This window comes from Phyllobates terribilis, unplaced genomic scaffold, assembly GCF_046119375.1.
Source record: "Phyllobates terribilis strain yellow unplaced genomic scaffold, ASM4611937v1 Scaffold_7__3_contigs__length_470593459, whole genome shotgun sequence".
Lineage (NCBI taxonomy): Eukaryota > Metazoa > Chordata > Amphibia > Anura > Dendrobatidae > Phyllobates > Phyllobates terribilis.
In genome coordinates this window covers 29822511-29837661 of record NW_027362767.1, presented here as the reverse complement: position 1 = coordinate 29837661, position 15151 = coordinate 29822511, and the positions used below count along the sequence as shown (strand labels likewise).

Here is a 15151-nt window from a genome sequence, read left to right as displayed (position 1 = left end):
CAGGAACGTAGGGGGATTTTGAATGATGTGATTTAGTAATGTACTGATTAGAAAATATAGACATCACTGTGGGTCCTTGTGCTAGTACAGAAAACCCTGCAAAGCGCTTTCTGCCTGCCGGACTCTGCAGCACCTCTTTTGATTGGTAGAGCCAAAGTGACGTAATCATTACAGCATGGCAGACGCTTGATGTCGTTTCCAATCAGAGGAGATGATGGAGGCAGGATGGAAGCGCTGGGGGGGGATGTCGGCAGGATGCAGGCGCCCTGGGGTGGATGTCGGCAGGATGGTGGCGCCCTTGGGGGGATGGAGGCGCCCTTGGGTGGGGGGATGTCGGCAGGATGGAGGCGCCGTGGGGGAGGGGTGGGTGCCGGCAGGATGGAGGTGCCCTGGGGGGGATGCCGGCAGGATGGAGGTGCCCTGGGGGGGGGGGATGCTGGCAGGATGGTGGCGCCCTTGGGGGGGGGGGGGATGTCGGCAGGATGGAGGCGCCCTTGGGTGGGGGGATGTCGGCAGGATGGAGGCGCCCTTGGGTGGGGGGATGTCGGCAGGATGGAGGCGCCCTTGGGTGGGGGGATGTCGGCAGGATGGAGGCGCCCTGAGGGGGGGGATGGGGGTGCCCTGGGGGGGGGGGGTGCCGGCAGGGATGCAGGCGCCCTGGGGGGGGGGATGGAGGCGCCCTTGGGGGGGATGTCGGCAGGATGGAGGCGCCCCTTGAGGGGGATGTTGGCAGGATGGAGGCGCCCTTGGGGGGGATGTTGGCAGGATGGAGGCGCCCTTGGGGGGGATGTTGGCAGGTTGGAGGCGCCCTTGGGGGGGATGTTGGCAGGTTGGAGGCGCCCTTGGGGGGATGTTGGCAGGTTGGAGGCGCCCTTGGGGGGGATGTTGGCAGGTTGGAGGCGCCCTTGGGGGGGATGTTGGCAGGTTGGAGGCGCCCTTGGGGGGGATGTTGGCAGGTTGGAGGCGCCCTTGAGGGGGGATGTTGGCAGGATGGAGGCGCCCTTGGGGGGATGTTGGCAGGATGGAGACGCCCTGGGGGGGGAATGCCGGCAGGATGGAGGCGCCCTGGGGTGGAGGGGATGTTGGCAGGATGGAGGCGCCATTGGGGGGATGTTGGCAGGATGGAGGCGCCCTGTGGGGGGAATGCCGGCAGGATGGAGGCGCCCTGGGGTTGGGGGGGATGCCAGCAGGATGGAGGCGCCCTGGGGTTGGGGGGATTCCGGCAGGATGGAGGCGCCCTGGGGTTGGGGGGGATGCCGGCAGGATGGAGGCGCCCTGGGGTTGGGGGGGATGCCGGCAGGATGGAGGCGCCCTGGTGGGGAGGGGATGCCGGCAGGGTGGAGGCGCCCTGAGGGGGGGATGCCAGAAGGATGGAGGCACTCTGGGGTGGGGGGGATGCCAGCAGAACGGAGGCGCCCTGGGGTGGGGGGGATGCTGGCAGAATGGAGGAGCCCTGGGGGGGCGGGATGCCGGCAGGATGGAGGCGCCGTTGCGGGGGAATGCCGGCAGGATGGAGGCGCCCTGGGGTGGCGGGGAGATGCCGGCAGGATGTAGGCGCCATGGGGGGAAGGGATGCCGGCAGGATGTAGGCGCCCTGGGGGGAAGGGATGCCGGCAGGATGTAGGCGCCCTGGGGGGAGGGCATGCCGACAGGGTGGAGGCGCTGTTGGGGGGGAATGCCGGCAGGATGGAGGCGCCCTGGGGGGAGGGAATGCCGGCAGGATGGAGGCGCCCTGGGGTGGGGGGGGGTGTGCTGGCAGGATGGAGGCGCCCTGGGGGGGAGGGGATTCCGGCAGGGTGGAGGCGCCGTTGAGGGGGAATGCCGGCAGGATGGAGGATGGAGGCGCCCTGGGGGGGTGGGGATGCCGGCAGGATGGAGGCGCCCTGGGGTGGGGGGGATGCCGGCAGAACGGAGGCGCCCTGGGGTGGGGGGGATGCTGGCAGAATGGAGGCGCCCTGGGGGGGCGGGATGCCGGCAGGATGGAGGCGCCGTTGGGGGGAAATGCCGGCAGGATGGAGGCGCCCTGGGGTGGGGGGGAGATGCCGGCAGGATTTAGGCGCCCTGGGGGGAGGGCATGCCGGCAGGGTGGAGGCGCCGTTGGGGGGAATGCCGGCAGGATGGAGGCGCCCTGGGGGGAGGGAATGCTGGCAGGATGGAGGCGCCCTGGGGTGGGGGGGGGTGCCGGCAGGATGGAGGCGCCCTGGGGTGGGGGGGGGGGGTGCCGGCAGGATGGAGGCGCCCTGGGGGGGAGGGGATGCCGGCAGGGTGGAGGCGCCCTGGGGGGGAGGGGATGCCGGCAGGATGGAGGCGCCCTGGGGGGTGGATGCCGGCAGGATGGAGGCGCCCTGGGGGGGAGGGGATGCCGGCAGGGTGGAGGCGCCCTGGGGGGTGGGTGCCGGCAGGATGGAGGCGCCCTGGGGGGGGTGTCGGCAGGATGGAGGCGCCCTGGGGGAGGATGCCGACGCGATGGTGGCGCGGGGGGGGGGGGGGTGCCGGCAGGTTGGAGACGCTGTGCCGGGCTCCTCCTGGTGAACGCTGGATCAGGGTCCTGCAAATCAATTAACTAGCCTTTAGTCGTCTATTTAAAGGTCCCATAGCCTTAAAGAGGTGTTCACATTTGGGATATTTATAGCACAATGATGGGATACACTACAAAATGTCCAATAGATATGGGTGCCACCTGCTGGACAGGGTAAAAGTGCGGACCATCAGGAACGCAGAGGTGGACGTTCATCCTCCAGTCAGCGCCGTAGCCCCCAGGGCGAGGTGGGATCCGCATCTATCACTGCTTATATCCTGTCCTGTGGATGAATCTCCCGGACCGTCTCGCCCCTTCCATGTTAGGAGATGCGGCCGGGGGCCTCACGTCGGGGTGTAATGCTTCCCTGTGATGTGACCCCGCATGTGTAACTTTATTTTCTCTTTTATAGTTATGACGATGTCACAGAACATTTCCAGACTTTTTGCCTTTGTGACCTCCGAGACTGAAACCGGTGAGTAAACTTCCAGTAATCAGGAGCCTCCAGTCGTCCGGCACTGAGCCTGCAGGATGCATGTTTAGTTGGAATTTTATGAAAGCTTCTGATAATCCGGCAAATACAACCCCCTGCCGTGCACCCCCTGATTATTGGAAGCCTTCGCCTTGTGCCGTGCACCCTCCGCTACTCATCTGTCTCTCTTCTGTTTGCAGGAAGCTGTGCGGACCCTCGGCTGCAATGATCTAAGACACTGGATGATAGAAAGCCCCTCAGCATGGCCGGCCTGCAGCTCCTGACCCCGGCCTCCTCGCCCATGGGCCCTTTCTTTGGACTGCCCTGGCAGCAGGAGGCGATCCATGATAATATATACACCCCTAGGAAATATCAGGTACTGGCCATTGTTGGGGGGGGTCTCTTGCTATTGCTTGGTGGTACGTGGCTGCTGGAAGCCCCCCATTATACCTTCAGAGGAACAATCCCTCTCCAGGTGTTGCAAGCTACATCTCCCAGCCATATTATCCCAGTTCCTCTCACAACGACCTCCTATTTTTTTTTATAAAGAACCAAAGCTTTTCTTCCCTCACTCCCAGACGGCTGAGGAAAGCCACCACAGATCTCGCACACCATTTCTGCTGATGCAGAGGACCCCAAATTCCCTATCGGGGGTCTCTTATGCCCTCAGCTCTCCGTCCCCCTCTGTACACACAGATATAATATCCAATGTGATTAGCAGCGCGCCCGACCATAGTCAGGAATCGTCCACATCCATCCAGGGGTCAACAGAGGGGCCACTCTCCAATTTATTATTTTGGGGCCCTTGTGGATTTTTAACTCTTGGAATGAATTAGTATTTTTGGTGACGCAGGTGGAGTTGCTGGAAGCAGCGTTGGATCACAACACGATAGTGTGTCTGAACTCCGGCTCAGGGAAGACCTTCATTGCCGTACTACTCACTAAAGAGCTGTCCTATCAGATCCGGGGAAACTTCCACGACCTCGCCAAGAGAACAGTGTTCCTGGTCAATTCTGGTAACTATCGGCCAGTGCTTAGTGCTAATGGATGTGACCAGAGGGGGCGCTGCAGGTCCTGATGAATGGGACTGGAATGCATACACTGGACTCCAGTCACCTCTATGGCAGCGACCGTGCACATTTTGCACTACTTCTCGTCAGTGCCAGTTCTGACGTTCCCACATTAATCGCCTATCCTGCTCATGTGAGAATTACATGCATACGTGTGACCACTGCACCAGTCATCTATGGGAGCAGTGGTCCCATACGCCCTCACCTATAGAAGTGAATGGAGTTGGGGTCAGATCTTCACTACTACCCCTCCCTTCATGTTGGGGATAGAAGTCTCGCCCTATGATTGTTTCTATTTAGCACCATTTTCCAGTTCTTGGATTGCAGCCTGCAGTGTAAAGAATGGAGACTTTGTGTTTTTTGTTCATAGTGGTTTTTACTGTTTGAGAAGAAGAAAATCTGCCAGTCATGTACCGGAGGTAGGCTCTGTATATAGTATCTACCTCAGCAGGTCAGGCGGAGTACCCCAGAGGGATTGAAGGAGAAATTGTACTTACATGTAGATAAGTGGCTAAAGCAGCCAAAGATTGTAACCACCATTCTTTACACTGCAGGCTGGTTGTTAGTGTAATAACCCAGTGCTGCGTGTTAATCTGCTGCCAGCATGAGAAACTGAATCCTGACAGTTTGGAGGTCTAGAAAATGGTGCAAAATTGAAACCAAAGTTTATGCTTCTGCAAACTTTTTCTCTTTTCTTACTGAGCGCTCGCTGATGTAGAATAACGATGTGATAATCCCACATTTGTCCCTTCCAGATAAACAAGTCGCCCAGCAAGTGTCCGCCGTTCGCACGCACTCCGATCTGAAGGTCGGGGAGTATTCCAGTTTAGAAATTGTCGAAAGTTGGTCGAAGGAAAAATGGAACGAGGAATTTGTGGCTCATCAGGTACGATCTGATTGTGGAAAGGAGAAGAACGTGGCGTCATGTGTGGGGTTAATCAGCAGAGGACATGATGGCCGTGTAAAGGAGTATGGTTCACACGAGTCTTCTCTACTCTCACAGATGCTGCCTCCATTTACAGCTGCCCTGCACCATAGTATAAATCAGTGCCGTAACACAGCAGATCTGCTACTCTTACACGGGCGGCGGCGCGGGCCTCCTCTGATAGTGGCCTCGATGCTCTCTCTGGTGGTCCCCGTTCTGCCTGCACTTATCCTGCCTTGATATGATCACATTAGTGGTCTCTGTGGTCCCTCTCTGGTGGTCCCCATTGTTCTGCCTTCGCTCGCCCTGTGGTGATATGGTCACACTAGTGCCCTGGGGGGGGGGGGTCGCGTGTATGCACACTAGTGACCTTGGGGGGGTTGCGTAAATGCACACTAGTGGCCTTGGGGAGGGGGGGGTGTCGCGTGTATGCACACTAGTGGCCTTTCTGGGGGGTGGGGGATCACGGATAGGCACACTAGTGGCTTCGGGGGTCGCGGATGTGTGGCACTCATATCAGTGGAGCTGGGGCTGCGGGACATGAACAGAGGTAAATGTGTTTTCCGGTCCCGGCCCCCCCATAAGGGTTGGCGCTGCGTCGTTGGATGAGCCGTCAGTTGTGACTGACACCCGTTAATCCCTCCACCTCCATGGAGGGGTCACAGGTTCAGCTCGCAGCCCCCAGATGCGGTGCCAGAGGCCGACATTTCCTTTTATCAACCGTCATAACAGCAATCGGATTATTTCCTTGTGTTACAACATCTGTCATGGCAGCCCCTGCGCTGGCAGGGTGGGGAGCCCGCTATCTCCCCGTATAGCCTGGTGTAAGGAGTAACTAGTAGCGGAGGAGAAGCCTCTGATTGTTACAAGGCGTCCAATAATGGGGGCAGTAATTTCAGTCGGGGGCTCCGCGTCTTCACCCTGCACTTGTCAGACTTCATTCTCCAGAACGCTTAGTACGGGGGCGGTTTGCTGCATGTCGGCGGTGGTGGGACGTGATGGGAGTTGTCAGATAGTTTACAAAGGAATCATTGAAAACATGTGAGCGGCGAAATGCAAACCAGACGCCGGCAGGTTCCTGGTCGCCCTCCGAGGCTTCACCGGCTTTGTGTTTTCTCTCAGATCCTGGTTATGACTTGTCACATCTTCCTCCATGTCCTGAGGAGCGAGAGCCTGTCCTTGGCCAAGATCAACCTCCTGGTGTTCGATGAGTGCCACCTCGCCATCCAGGACCACCCCTACCGCGAGATCATGGAGGTAGGAGGGCGAGCTGCTCAGATGTATCCCCTGTATTGCCCAGAGACACCCCCTCATATCCCAATAACGGGGGTCCTAAGTCTGTGTGAACGGGGCCGTATCAGCCTCTGCTCCATTTAGGTCTATAGGATGGTGCTCACTAAAGCACCATTCACACGGGTTTTTGGAGCCCTTGTTTTCAGGACAGCCAGACCCCCAATGACTATTGCTTATGGGACACCCCCTTTAAACATGGCTGCTTTCTTCCAAGTGCCTATAAGTCGTGTGTGGTATTACAATGGAGCCACAATACCAGACGGCACCCAATGTGGTGCTGTTTTTCTAACCTTGGACAATCCCTTTGAGAGACTATCCCCTGAACAAGCAATAGTGTTTTACATGGTGCTGCTGACTTGTCAGGAGCGGAGCGAGACGCCCCCTAAATTAACGAGCCTCCCTCCCCAGCCTTGACGTCTCTACGCCCCAATAGGGCTGCTTGGATGGAACGACGCTTCTAAAGTTGATGCAGTAAAATCTCATTTGCACTGATTTACACAGTCTGTAGACTTGCAAAGTCTTGTCCAGCATTAGATAGAGACAGAGCTCCACTCCTGTCCATTGCTATGTTGGGTATTGCAGCTCATTCCAGTGAATCTGGTGGAGCAGCAATTCCAGGCATGGCCTCCAGATGGAGCAGCGCTGCAGTACCACACACAACCTGCAGACGGGGGTGGCAGACTTGGTTTTAATCTCTCTATACAACCCCTTGAAGGAGCCGGTGCTTGTAGCAGGGTACGTCTTCTGTGTTTGCCTCAGGATTTTGAGATGTGTGGACCCCCGTAGTGCAGGCGTAGTCGGCTTCTGGTGTGACTGTTTCCAGCTCAATCACTGTCCGCTCCTTCCCTGCAGATCTGTGAAGGTTGTCAGACAAGTCCTCGAATCCTGGGACTGACGGCCTCCATCCTGAACGGCAAGTGCGACCCCCACGACCTGAAAGAGAAGATCCAGAAACTGGAGGAGATTCTGAAGAGCAACGCAGAGACCGCGACCGACCTGGTGGTCCTAGACAGGTAAAGGCTGCCGGACCCCTCACCTGATATAGGGTACAGGTGTATCTGTCCGCTCCGGGCAGGGACGTTGGACTTTCTGTGGAATAGATGAGAATAATGAGCTCTGTGGTTTTGTTTCTCGTGTGGTGCTGCAGGTACGCTCTGCAGCCGTGTGAGATCGTGCTGGACTGCGGCCCCTACCACGACAAGAGCGGCCTCTACCAGAGGCTCCTGTCCGAGCTGGAGGACGCGCTCCACTTCCTGAGCGACTGCAACATTCCCATCGTGTCTAAAGAGCGAGATTCCACATCCATCTCCAAACAGGTACGAGGAGCGGAAGCCCAGGATGGGGCAGAACAGGCGATTTCTGCTCTGGAGCTGTGGCTAGAACTTGTATAGGCTCAGTCCGTGTAGTGTGGTGATGGTGTTGTCACAGAGTGGGGGGTTGTGGCGGAGACTCGACGCCATGGTCGGGGGGGTTGTGGCGGAGACTCGACGCCATGGTCGGGGGGGTTGTGGTGGAGACTCTACGCCATGGTCGGGGGGGTTGTGGCGGAGACTCTACGCCATGGTCGGGGGGGTTGTGGCGGAGACTCTACGCCATGGTCGGGGGGGTTGTGGCGGAGACTCTACGCCATGGTCGGGGGGGTTGTGGCGGAGACTCTACGCCATGGTCGGGGGGTTTGTGGCGGAGACTCGACGCCATGGTCGGGGGGGTTGTGGCGGAGACTCGACGCCATGGTCGGGGGGGTTTGTGGCGGAGACTCGACGCCATGGTCGGGGGGGTTTGTGGCGGAGACTCGACGCCATGGTCGGGGGGGTTTGTGGCGGTGACTCGACGCCATGGTCGGGGGGGTTGTGGCGGAGACGCGACGCCATGGTCGGGGGGGTTGTGGCGGAGACGCGACGCCATGGTCGGGGGGGTTGTGGCGGAGACGCGACGCCATGGTCGGGGGGGTTGTGGCGGAGACGCGACGCCATGGTCGGGGGGGTTGTGGTTTTAGACGCGACGCCATGGTCGGGGGGGGGGAGTTGTGGCGGAGACTAGACGCCATGGTTGGGGAAATTGTGGCCTAGACTCGATGCCATGCTCGGGGGGGGGGGGGGGTGGGTGGCGGAGACTCGACGGCATGGTCGGGGGGGGTGGTTGCGGCGGAGACGCGACGCCATGGTCGCGTGGGGGGGGTGTTTGTGGCAGAGACGCGACGCCATGGGGGGGGGTTGTGGCGGAGACGCGACGCCATGGTCGGGGGGGGGGTGTAGCGGAGACGCGACGCCATGGTCGGGGGGGGGGTGTAGCGGAGACGCGACGCCTTGGTCGGGGGGGGGGGGGTGTTGTGGCGGAGACTCGACGGCATGGTTGGGGGGGGGTGGCGGAGACTCGACGGCATGGTCGGGGGGGGTGGCGGAGACTCGACGGCATGGTCGGGGGGGGTGGCGGAGACTCGACGGCATGGTCGGGGGGGTGGCGGAGACTCGACGGCATGGTCGGGGGGGGTGGCGGAGACTCGACTGCATGGTCGGGGGGGTGGCGGAGACTCGACGGCATGATCGGGGGGGGTGGCGGAGACTCGACGGCATGGTCGGGGGGGTGGCGGAGACTCGACGGCATGGTCGGGGGGGGGGTGGCGGAGACACGACGCCATGGTCGGGGGGGGTGGCGGAGACACGACGCCATGGTCGGCGGGGTTGTGGCGGAGACGCGACGCCATGGTCGGGGGGGTTGTGGCGGAGACGCGACGCCATGGTCGGGGGGGTTGTGGCGGAGACGCGACGCCATGGTCGGGGGGGTTGTGGCGGAGACGCGACGCCATGGTCGGGGGGGTTGTGGCGGAGACTCGACGCCATGGTCGGGGGGTTGTGGCGGAGACTCGACGCCATGGTCGGGGGGTTGTGGCGGAGACTCGACGCCATGGTCGGGGGGTTGTGGCGGAGACTCGACGCCATGGTCGGGGGGTTGTGGCGGAGACTCGACGCCATGGTCGGGGGGGGGGGGTTTGTGGCGGAGACTCGACGCCATGGTCGGGGGGGGGGGGTTGTGGCGGAGACTCGGCGCCATGGTCGGGGGGGGGGGGTTGTGGCGGAGACTCGGCGCCATGGTCGGGGGGGGGGGGGTTGTGGCGGAGACTCGACGCCATGGTCGGGGGGGGGGGTTGTGGCGGAGACTCGACGCCATGGTCGGGGGGGGGGGGTTGTGGCGGAGACGCGACGCCATGGTCGGGGGGGGGGGTTGTGGCGGAGACGCGACGCCATGGTCGGGGGGGGGGGGGGTTGCGGCGGAGACGCGACGCCATGGTCGTGTGGGGGGGGTGTTTGTGGCAGAGACGCGACGCCATGGTCGGGGGTGGGGGGGTTGTGGCGGAGACGCGTCGCCATGGTCGGGGGGTTGTGTCGGAGATACCATGGGCCGGTGTGAGCCTAATCTCCTTTCCCCTTCTAGATTCTCTCGGACTGCCGGGCCGTCCTGCTCGTCCTCGGCCCGTGGTGCGCTGATAAAGTTGCGGGGATAATGGTGCGAGAGCTGCAGAAGTACATAAAACACGAGCAGGAAGATCTGCACCGGAAGTTCCTGCTGTTCACCGACACCATCCTCCGGAAGGTCCATGCTCTGTGCGAGGAGCACTTCTCCCCCGCCTCCCTCGACATGAGGTTCGTCACCCCCAAAGTGGTGAAGCTCCTGGAGATCTTGCGCAAGTACAAGCCCTACGAGCGGCAGCAGTTCGAGAGCGTGGAGTGGTACAACAACCGCAATCAAGACAACTACGTGTCATGGAGCGACTCCGAGGACGACGACGACGATGAGGACGAGGAGATAGAGGAGAAAGAGAAGACTGAGACCAACTTCCCCTCCCCATTCACCAACATCCTGTGCGGGATCATCTTCGTGGAGCGTAGATACACCGCCGTCATCCTCAATCGGTAACGTTCTGCCTTTCTATCTTGTGGGCACCGTGCTGGAGATATCTCTTCCTATCTGAGAAGCACAAGTGAAAAATGAGTTGCCCAAGAGATCTCTGGCTCTCAGCCTTAGGCTGCGTGCACACTATGCGTTTTTCGGCAGTGAAAACGCTTAAAAAAACGCTTGGTAATACATGCCCCATGGTCCCCAATGATAATCCGCACGTGCTGTGCACATGCTGAGGAAATTTCTGCTGCAGATTATCATTGCGGAAAAATCTGCAGCATGTCCATTAATTTTGCGGATAAACAGCGTAATTGCCGCCATTGACTTGCATTGAATCGCTTAATATCCGCATGACTACATGTACACATGCAGATAATTAAGCAATTCAATGTGCGGATGGTACCCGGGTCTGGAGAAGAGGAGACTCTCATCCTGACCCGGGTACGATAGTACCTGTTAAAGAATTTAAAATAAAAAATAAAGATTATACTTACCTTCCGATGGCCCCCGGTGTTTTCTCAGCTACGTCCGGTGTCTTGTATGGTTCGTGATGGTCTAAAAGGACCTGCGGTGACGTCATTTAGTCATGTGACAGGTCACGCGACCGCTGACGTCGGCGGTCGCGTGACCTGTCTCATGACTAAATGACGTCATGAAAGGTCCTTTCACACCACCGCGAGCCGTACAACAGACCGAACGGAGCGGCGAAAACACCAGGGGCCATCGGAAGGTAAGTATTATTTTTTACAGTTTTTATTCTTTTTTTTTAACTATTACTTGGTCACACTATATATGCCGGTTGCATGGATTTATATAGTGTGACCAAGTTGGCAAGCACTTTCCAAGTGATTCTATCCCCTGGAAAGCGCTTGTCAACCCGCATGCGGAAATGTCAGTGAAGAACGCGTGAAGAACGCTTGACAAACGCTTCTACCTGGTGGGAAAAACGCATGTACGATCCGCATGTACGATCCGCATGTACGATCCGCATGTACGATCCGCATGTACGATCCGCATGTACGATCCGCATGTACGATCCGCATGTACGATCCGCATGTACGATCCGCATGCGTTTTTCCTGCCAGGGAGATGCGGAAAAAATCTGCAGCATTTCTGTATCGTGGGCACTTAGCATTAAAGGGGCGGTCACATCTTGACACGGGGGGCTTTGAATTGCCCAATGGAAATAAGCGATAGTCGCTCCTATTCACTGTCTACAGAAGCATGGTGCTCCCCTGTCCGTCCCATAGATGATGAATGGAGCGGTGGTGATTAAACAGCAGCGGTCGGAACTCCTGGGCCCACACCCTCTTCCCCCGTCTCCTTCCTTCTTCCTTATTTTGTATTTCCTTGCAGCCCCCTTGCAGTTCCCTGTACACCCCGGGCCCCTGTAAAGGGGTGGCGGACCTTAATCATCATTGCAGTCCCTTCAGTTTCCGGTTCGGCTGCAGGTGCCAGAGATCAAACCTCGCCGGTCATCACGTTTTATGGGATATGATCACTTCTTAAAGGTCTCATTTAGAAACCGCCGTCTATTAACCCTTGAGCTGCTGCATTGGGAGTAGTTTAATGCCTCTCTTTCGCTGTAGGGGGGATGCTGACCGGTTGGACGCTTCCTCTGCTTGTGGGGGTCCGTATACATATCACATATATTTGATGCGGTTGTCTGTATGTGAACGCTTCCCTCGCTGTCCAGAGGAGGCGCTCTGTTACCGCGTCACAGGCCTGATATAACCGATTCTTTTGGCTTTGCCTTGCAGGTTGATTAAGGAGGCCGGGAAGCAGGACCCTGAGCTGGCGTACATCAGCAGCAACTTCATCACTGGCCACGGCATTGGGAAGAACCAGCCCCGAAACAAGCAGATGGAAGTGGAGTTCAGAAAGCAGGAGGAGGTAATGGCAGCGGCCTCTCCCTGCACAGCCCCCTGCCTGCACGCCGGCCTCTCCCTGCACAGCCCCCTGCCCGCGCGCCGGCCTCTCCCTCGCACAGCCTCCTGCCCGCGCGCCGGCCTCTCCCTCGCACAGCCTCCTGCCCGCGCGCCGGCCTCTCCCTCGCACAGCCTCCTGCCCGCGCGCCGGCCTCTCCCTCGCACAGCCTCTTGCCCGCGCGCCGGCCTCTCCCTCGCACAGCCTCCTGCCCGCGCGCCGGCCTCTCCCTCGCACAGCCTCCTGCCCGCGCGCCGGCCTCTCCCTCGCACAGCCTCCTGCCCGCGCGCCGGCCTCTCCCTCGCACAGCCTCCTGCCCGCGCGCCGGCCTCTCCCTCGCACAGCCTCCTGCCCGCGCGCCGGCCTCTCCCTCGCACAGCCTCCTGCCCGCGCGCCGGCCTCTCCCTCGCACAGCCTCCTGCCCGCGCGCCGGCCTCTCCCTCGCACAGCCTCCTGCCCGCGCGCCGGCCTCTCCCTCGCACAGCCTCCTGCCCGCGCGCCGGCCTCTCCCTCGCACAGCCTCCTGCCCGCGCGCCGGCCTCTCCCTCGCACAGCCTCCTGCCCGCGCGCCGGCCTCTCCCTCGCACAGCCTCCTGCCCGCGCGCCGGCCTCTCCCTCGCACAGCCTCCTGCCCGCGCGCCGGCCTCTCCCTCGCACAGCCTCCTGCCCGCGCGCCGGCCTCTCCCTCGCACAGCCTCCTGCCCGCGCGCCGGCCTCTCCCTCGCACAGCCTCCTGCCCGCGCGCCGGCCTCTCCCTCGCACAGCCTCCTGCCCGCGCGCCGGCCTCTCCCTCGCACAGCCTCCTGCCCGCGCGCCGGCCTCTCCCTCGCACAGCCTCCTGCCCGCGCGCCGGCCTCTCCCTCGCACAGCCTCCTGCCCGCGCGCCGGCCTCTCCCTCGCACAGCCTCCTGCCCGCGCGCCGGCCTCTCCCTCGCACAGCCTCCTGCCCGCGCGCCGGCCTCTCCCTCGCACAGCCTCCTGCCCGCGCGCCGGCCTCTCCCTCGCACAGCCTCCTGCCCGCGCGCCGGCCTCTCCCTCGCACAGCCTCCTGCCCGCGCGCCGGCCTCTCCCTCGCACAGCCTCCTGCCCGCGCGCCGGCCTCTCCCTCGCACAGCCTCCTGCCCGCGCGCCGGCCTCTCCCTCGCACAGCCTCGTGCCCGCGCGCCGGCCTCTCCCTCGCACAGCCTCGTGCCCGCGCGCCGGCCTCTCCCTCGCACAGCCTCGTGCCCGCGCGCCGGCCTCTCCCTCGCACAGCCTCGTGCCCGCGCGCCGGCCTCTCCCTCGCACAGCCTCGTGCCCGCGCGCCGGCCTCTCCCTCGCACAGCCTCGTGCCCGCGCGCCGGCCTCTCCCTCGCACAGCCTCGTGCCCGCGCGCCGGCCTCTCCCTCGCACAGCCTCGTGCCCGCGCGCCGGCCTCTCCCTCGCACAGCCTCGTGCCCGCGCGCCGGCCTCTCCCTCGCACAGCCTCGTGCCCGCGCGCCGGCCTCTCCCTCGCACAGCCTCGTGCCCGCGCGCCGGCCTCTCCCTCGCACAGCCTCGTGCCCGCGCGCCGGCCTCTCCCTCGCACAGCCTCGTGCCCGCGCGCCGGCCTCTCCCTCGCACAGCCTCGTGCCCGCGCGCCGGCCTCTCCCTCGCACAGCCTCGTGCCCGCGCGCCGGCCTCTCCCTCGCACAGCCTCGTGCCCGCGCGCCGGCCTCTCCCTCGCACAGCCTCCTGCCCGCGCGCCGGCCTCTCCCTCGCACAGCCTCCTGCGCAGTCTGCTTTCTGTGTGCTCCCCTCAGCTGCCCGGACTCCCTCCAGACCCAGCTACAATTATGCGCCATTATAGACCCGTGTTCGGCCCTTCCAGGTCGGCTCTGCTTTTCCTGTAGCTTATTGACCCTGACAGCTAAATCACGCCATTTGCTGCCTGTAAGTGAACAGACATGGCCTGCCACGAAGCTGCCATGGGAGGGTGTCCGGGGTGGGTCTGCGAGACCCTAATGTCATCTGACAGGGGCAATAATTGGGAGTCCTTTCCTTCCAGCTGCACGCACGGCTTGTTACGGTGCAGCTATCAGCGTGAGTTTCCACGTCGTGGCCCTAAGACATCTCCATGTGGCTCCTCACCCCTCTTGTAACGAGCCGCACGCCTGTGGATTATCACATGCACCAGACAGAAATAAGTGTTCTGCTCAATAGCTGCAAGCAGAGATCCTGCATGTGGCGGACATCTTGCAAGTTGAGAAAATAGTAGATCGTATTACTTTCCATCCTTTCGTTAGATTTTGATCATTTCCTGCTGACTGTCGCCCCCTCACGCCTTTTAGGTTCTTCGAAAGTTTCGAGCTCACGAAACCAACTTGCTGATCGCCACCAGCATCGTGGAGGAAGGCGTGGACATCCCGAAATGCAACTTGGTGGTCCGCTTCGACCTGCCAACAGAGTACAGGTCCTACGTTCAGTCCAAGGGTCGAGCCCGGGCCCCCATCTCAAACTACATCATGTTGGCGGACACGGACCGGATAAAGGGGTTCGAAGAGGATCTGAAGACCTACAAAGCCATCGAGAAGGTAGGACCTCGCCTCTGGCTGCTCCCTTTCAGCGACTCTGGGGGGCTCACGTTCACTCCCGTTACAGATCCTGCGCAATAAATGCTCCAAGTCCGTGGATTGTGGAGACGCAGAGTCTGACGCCATTGTGGACGACGATGCGTTACGGCAAAATGACGGCAGCCCAAGGGCAACACTGAACGACGCCATTGGCCACATAAACCGGTAAGTCCCATTGTGGTGCCAGCGCTCTGTAATATAACAAAGCTTAAAGGGAATGTCCACCTGATCGTGAAATTAATAAATTGCCATAAACTATAGGGTTCTGGGGGCCGGGCCCCCAGTCTTGGCGCGGGGGAGGGGTGGGCCTCCAGGCTTGGCGCCGGGAGGGTGCTGGGCCTCTTGTTGTGGCGCCGGGATGTCCACTTGTCTTGGCACCGGGACGGGGCTGGGTCATGTCTTGGCGCTGGACGTATGTGCAGAAGTGAGTAACAGTTCACATTCTGACTATACAATACA

The 15151-nt window shown here is 61.1% G+C and overlaps 1 protein-coding gene across 1 annotated transcript in view; it reads left to right on the top strand.

Annotated features, from left to right (window-relative positions):
* The first annotated feature begins 2850 nt into the window (after positions 1 to 2850).
* DICER1 (dicer 1, ribonuclease III) overlaps positions 2851 to 15151 on the top strand; it is a 39338-nt gene continuing 27037 nt past the window's right edge. The window contains exons 1-11 of the mRNA XM_073638331.1: positions 2851 to 2993; positions 3191 to 3366; positions 3844 to 4006; positions 4816 to 4946; positions 6108 to 6242; positions 7131 to 7291; positions 7426 to 7594; positions 9711 to 10189; positions 11936 to 12068; positions 14411 to 14653; positions 14721 to 14857. Of these exons, the coding sequence (XP_073494432.1) occupies positions 3253 to 3366; positions 3844 to 4006; positions 4816 to 4946; positions 6108 to 6242; positions 7131 to 7291; positions 7426 to 7594; positions 9711 to 10189; positions 11936 to 12068; positions 14411 to 14653; positions 14721 to 14857 (1865 nt within the window). The 5' untranslated portion in view covers positions 2851 to 2993; positions 3191 to 3252. The remainder of the gene's footprint in view (positions 2994 to 3190; positions 3367 to 3843; positions 4007 to 4815; positions 4947 to 6107; positions 6243 to 7130; positions 7292 to 7425; positions 7595 to 9710; positions 10190 to 11935; positions 12069 to 14410; positions 14654 to 14720; positions 14858 to 15151) is intronic.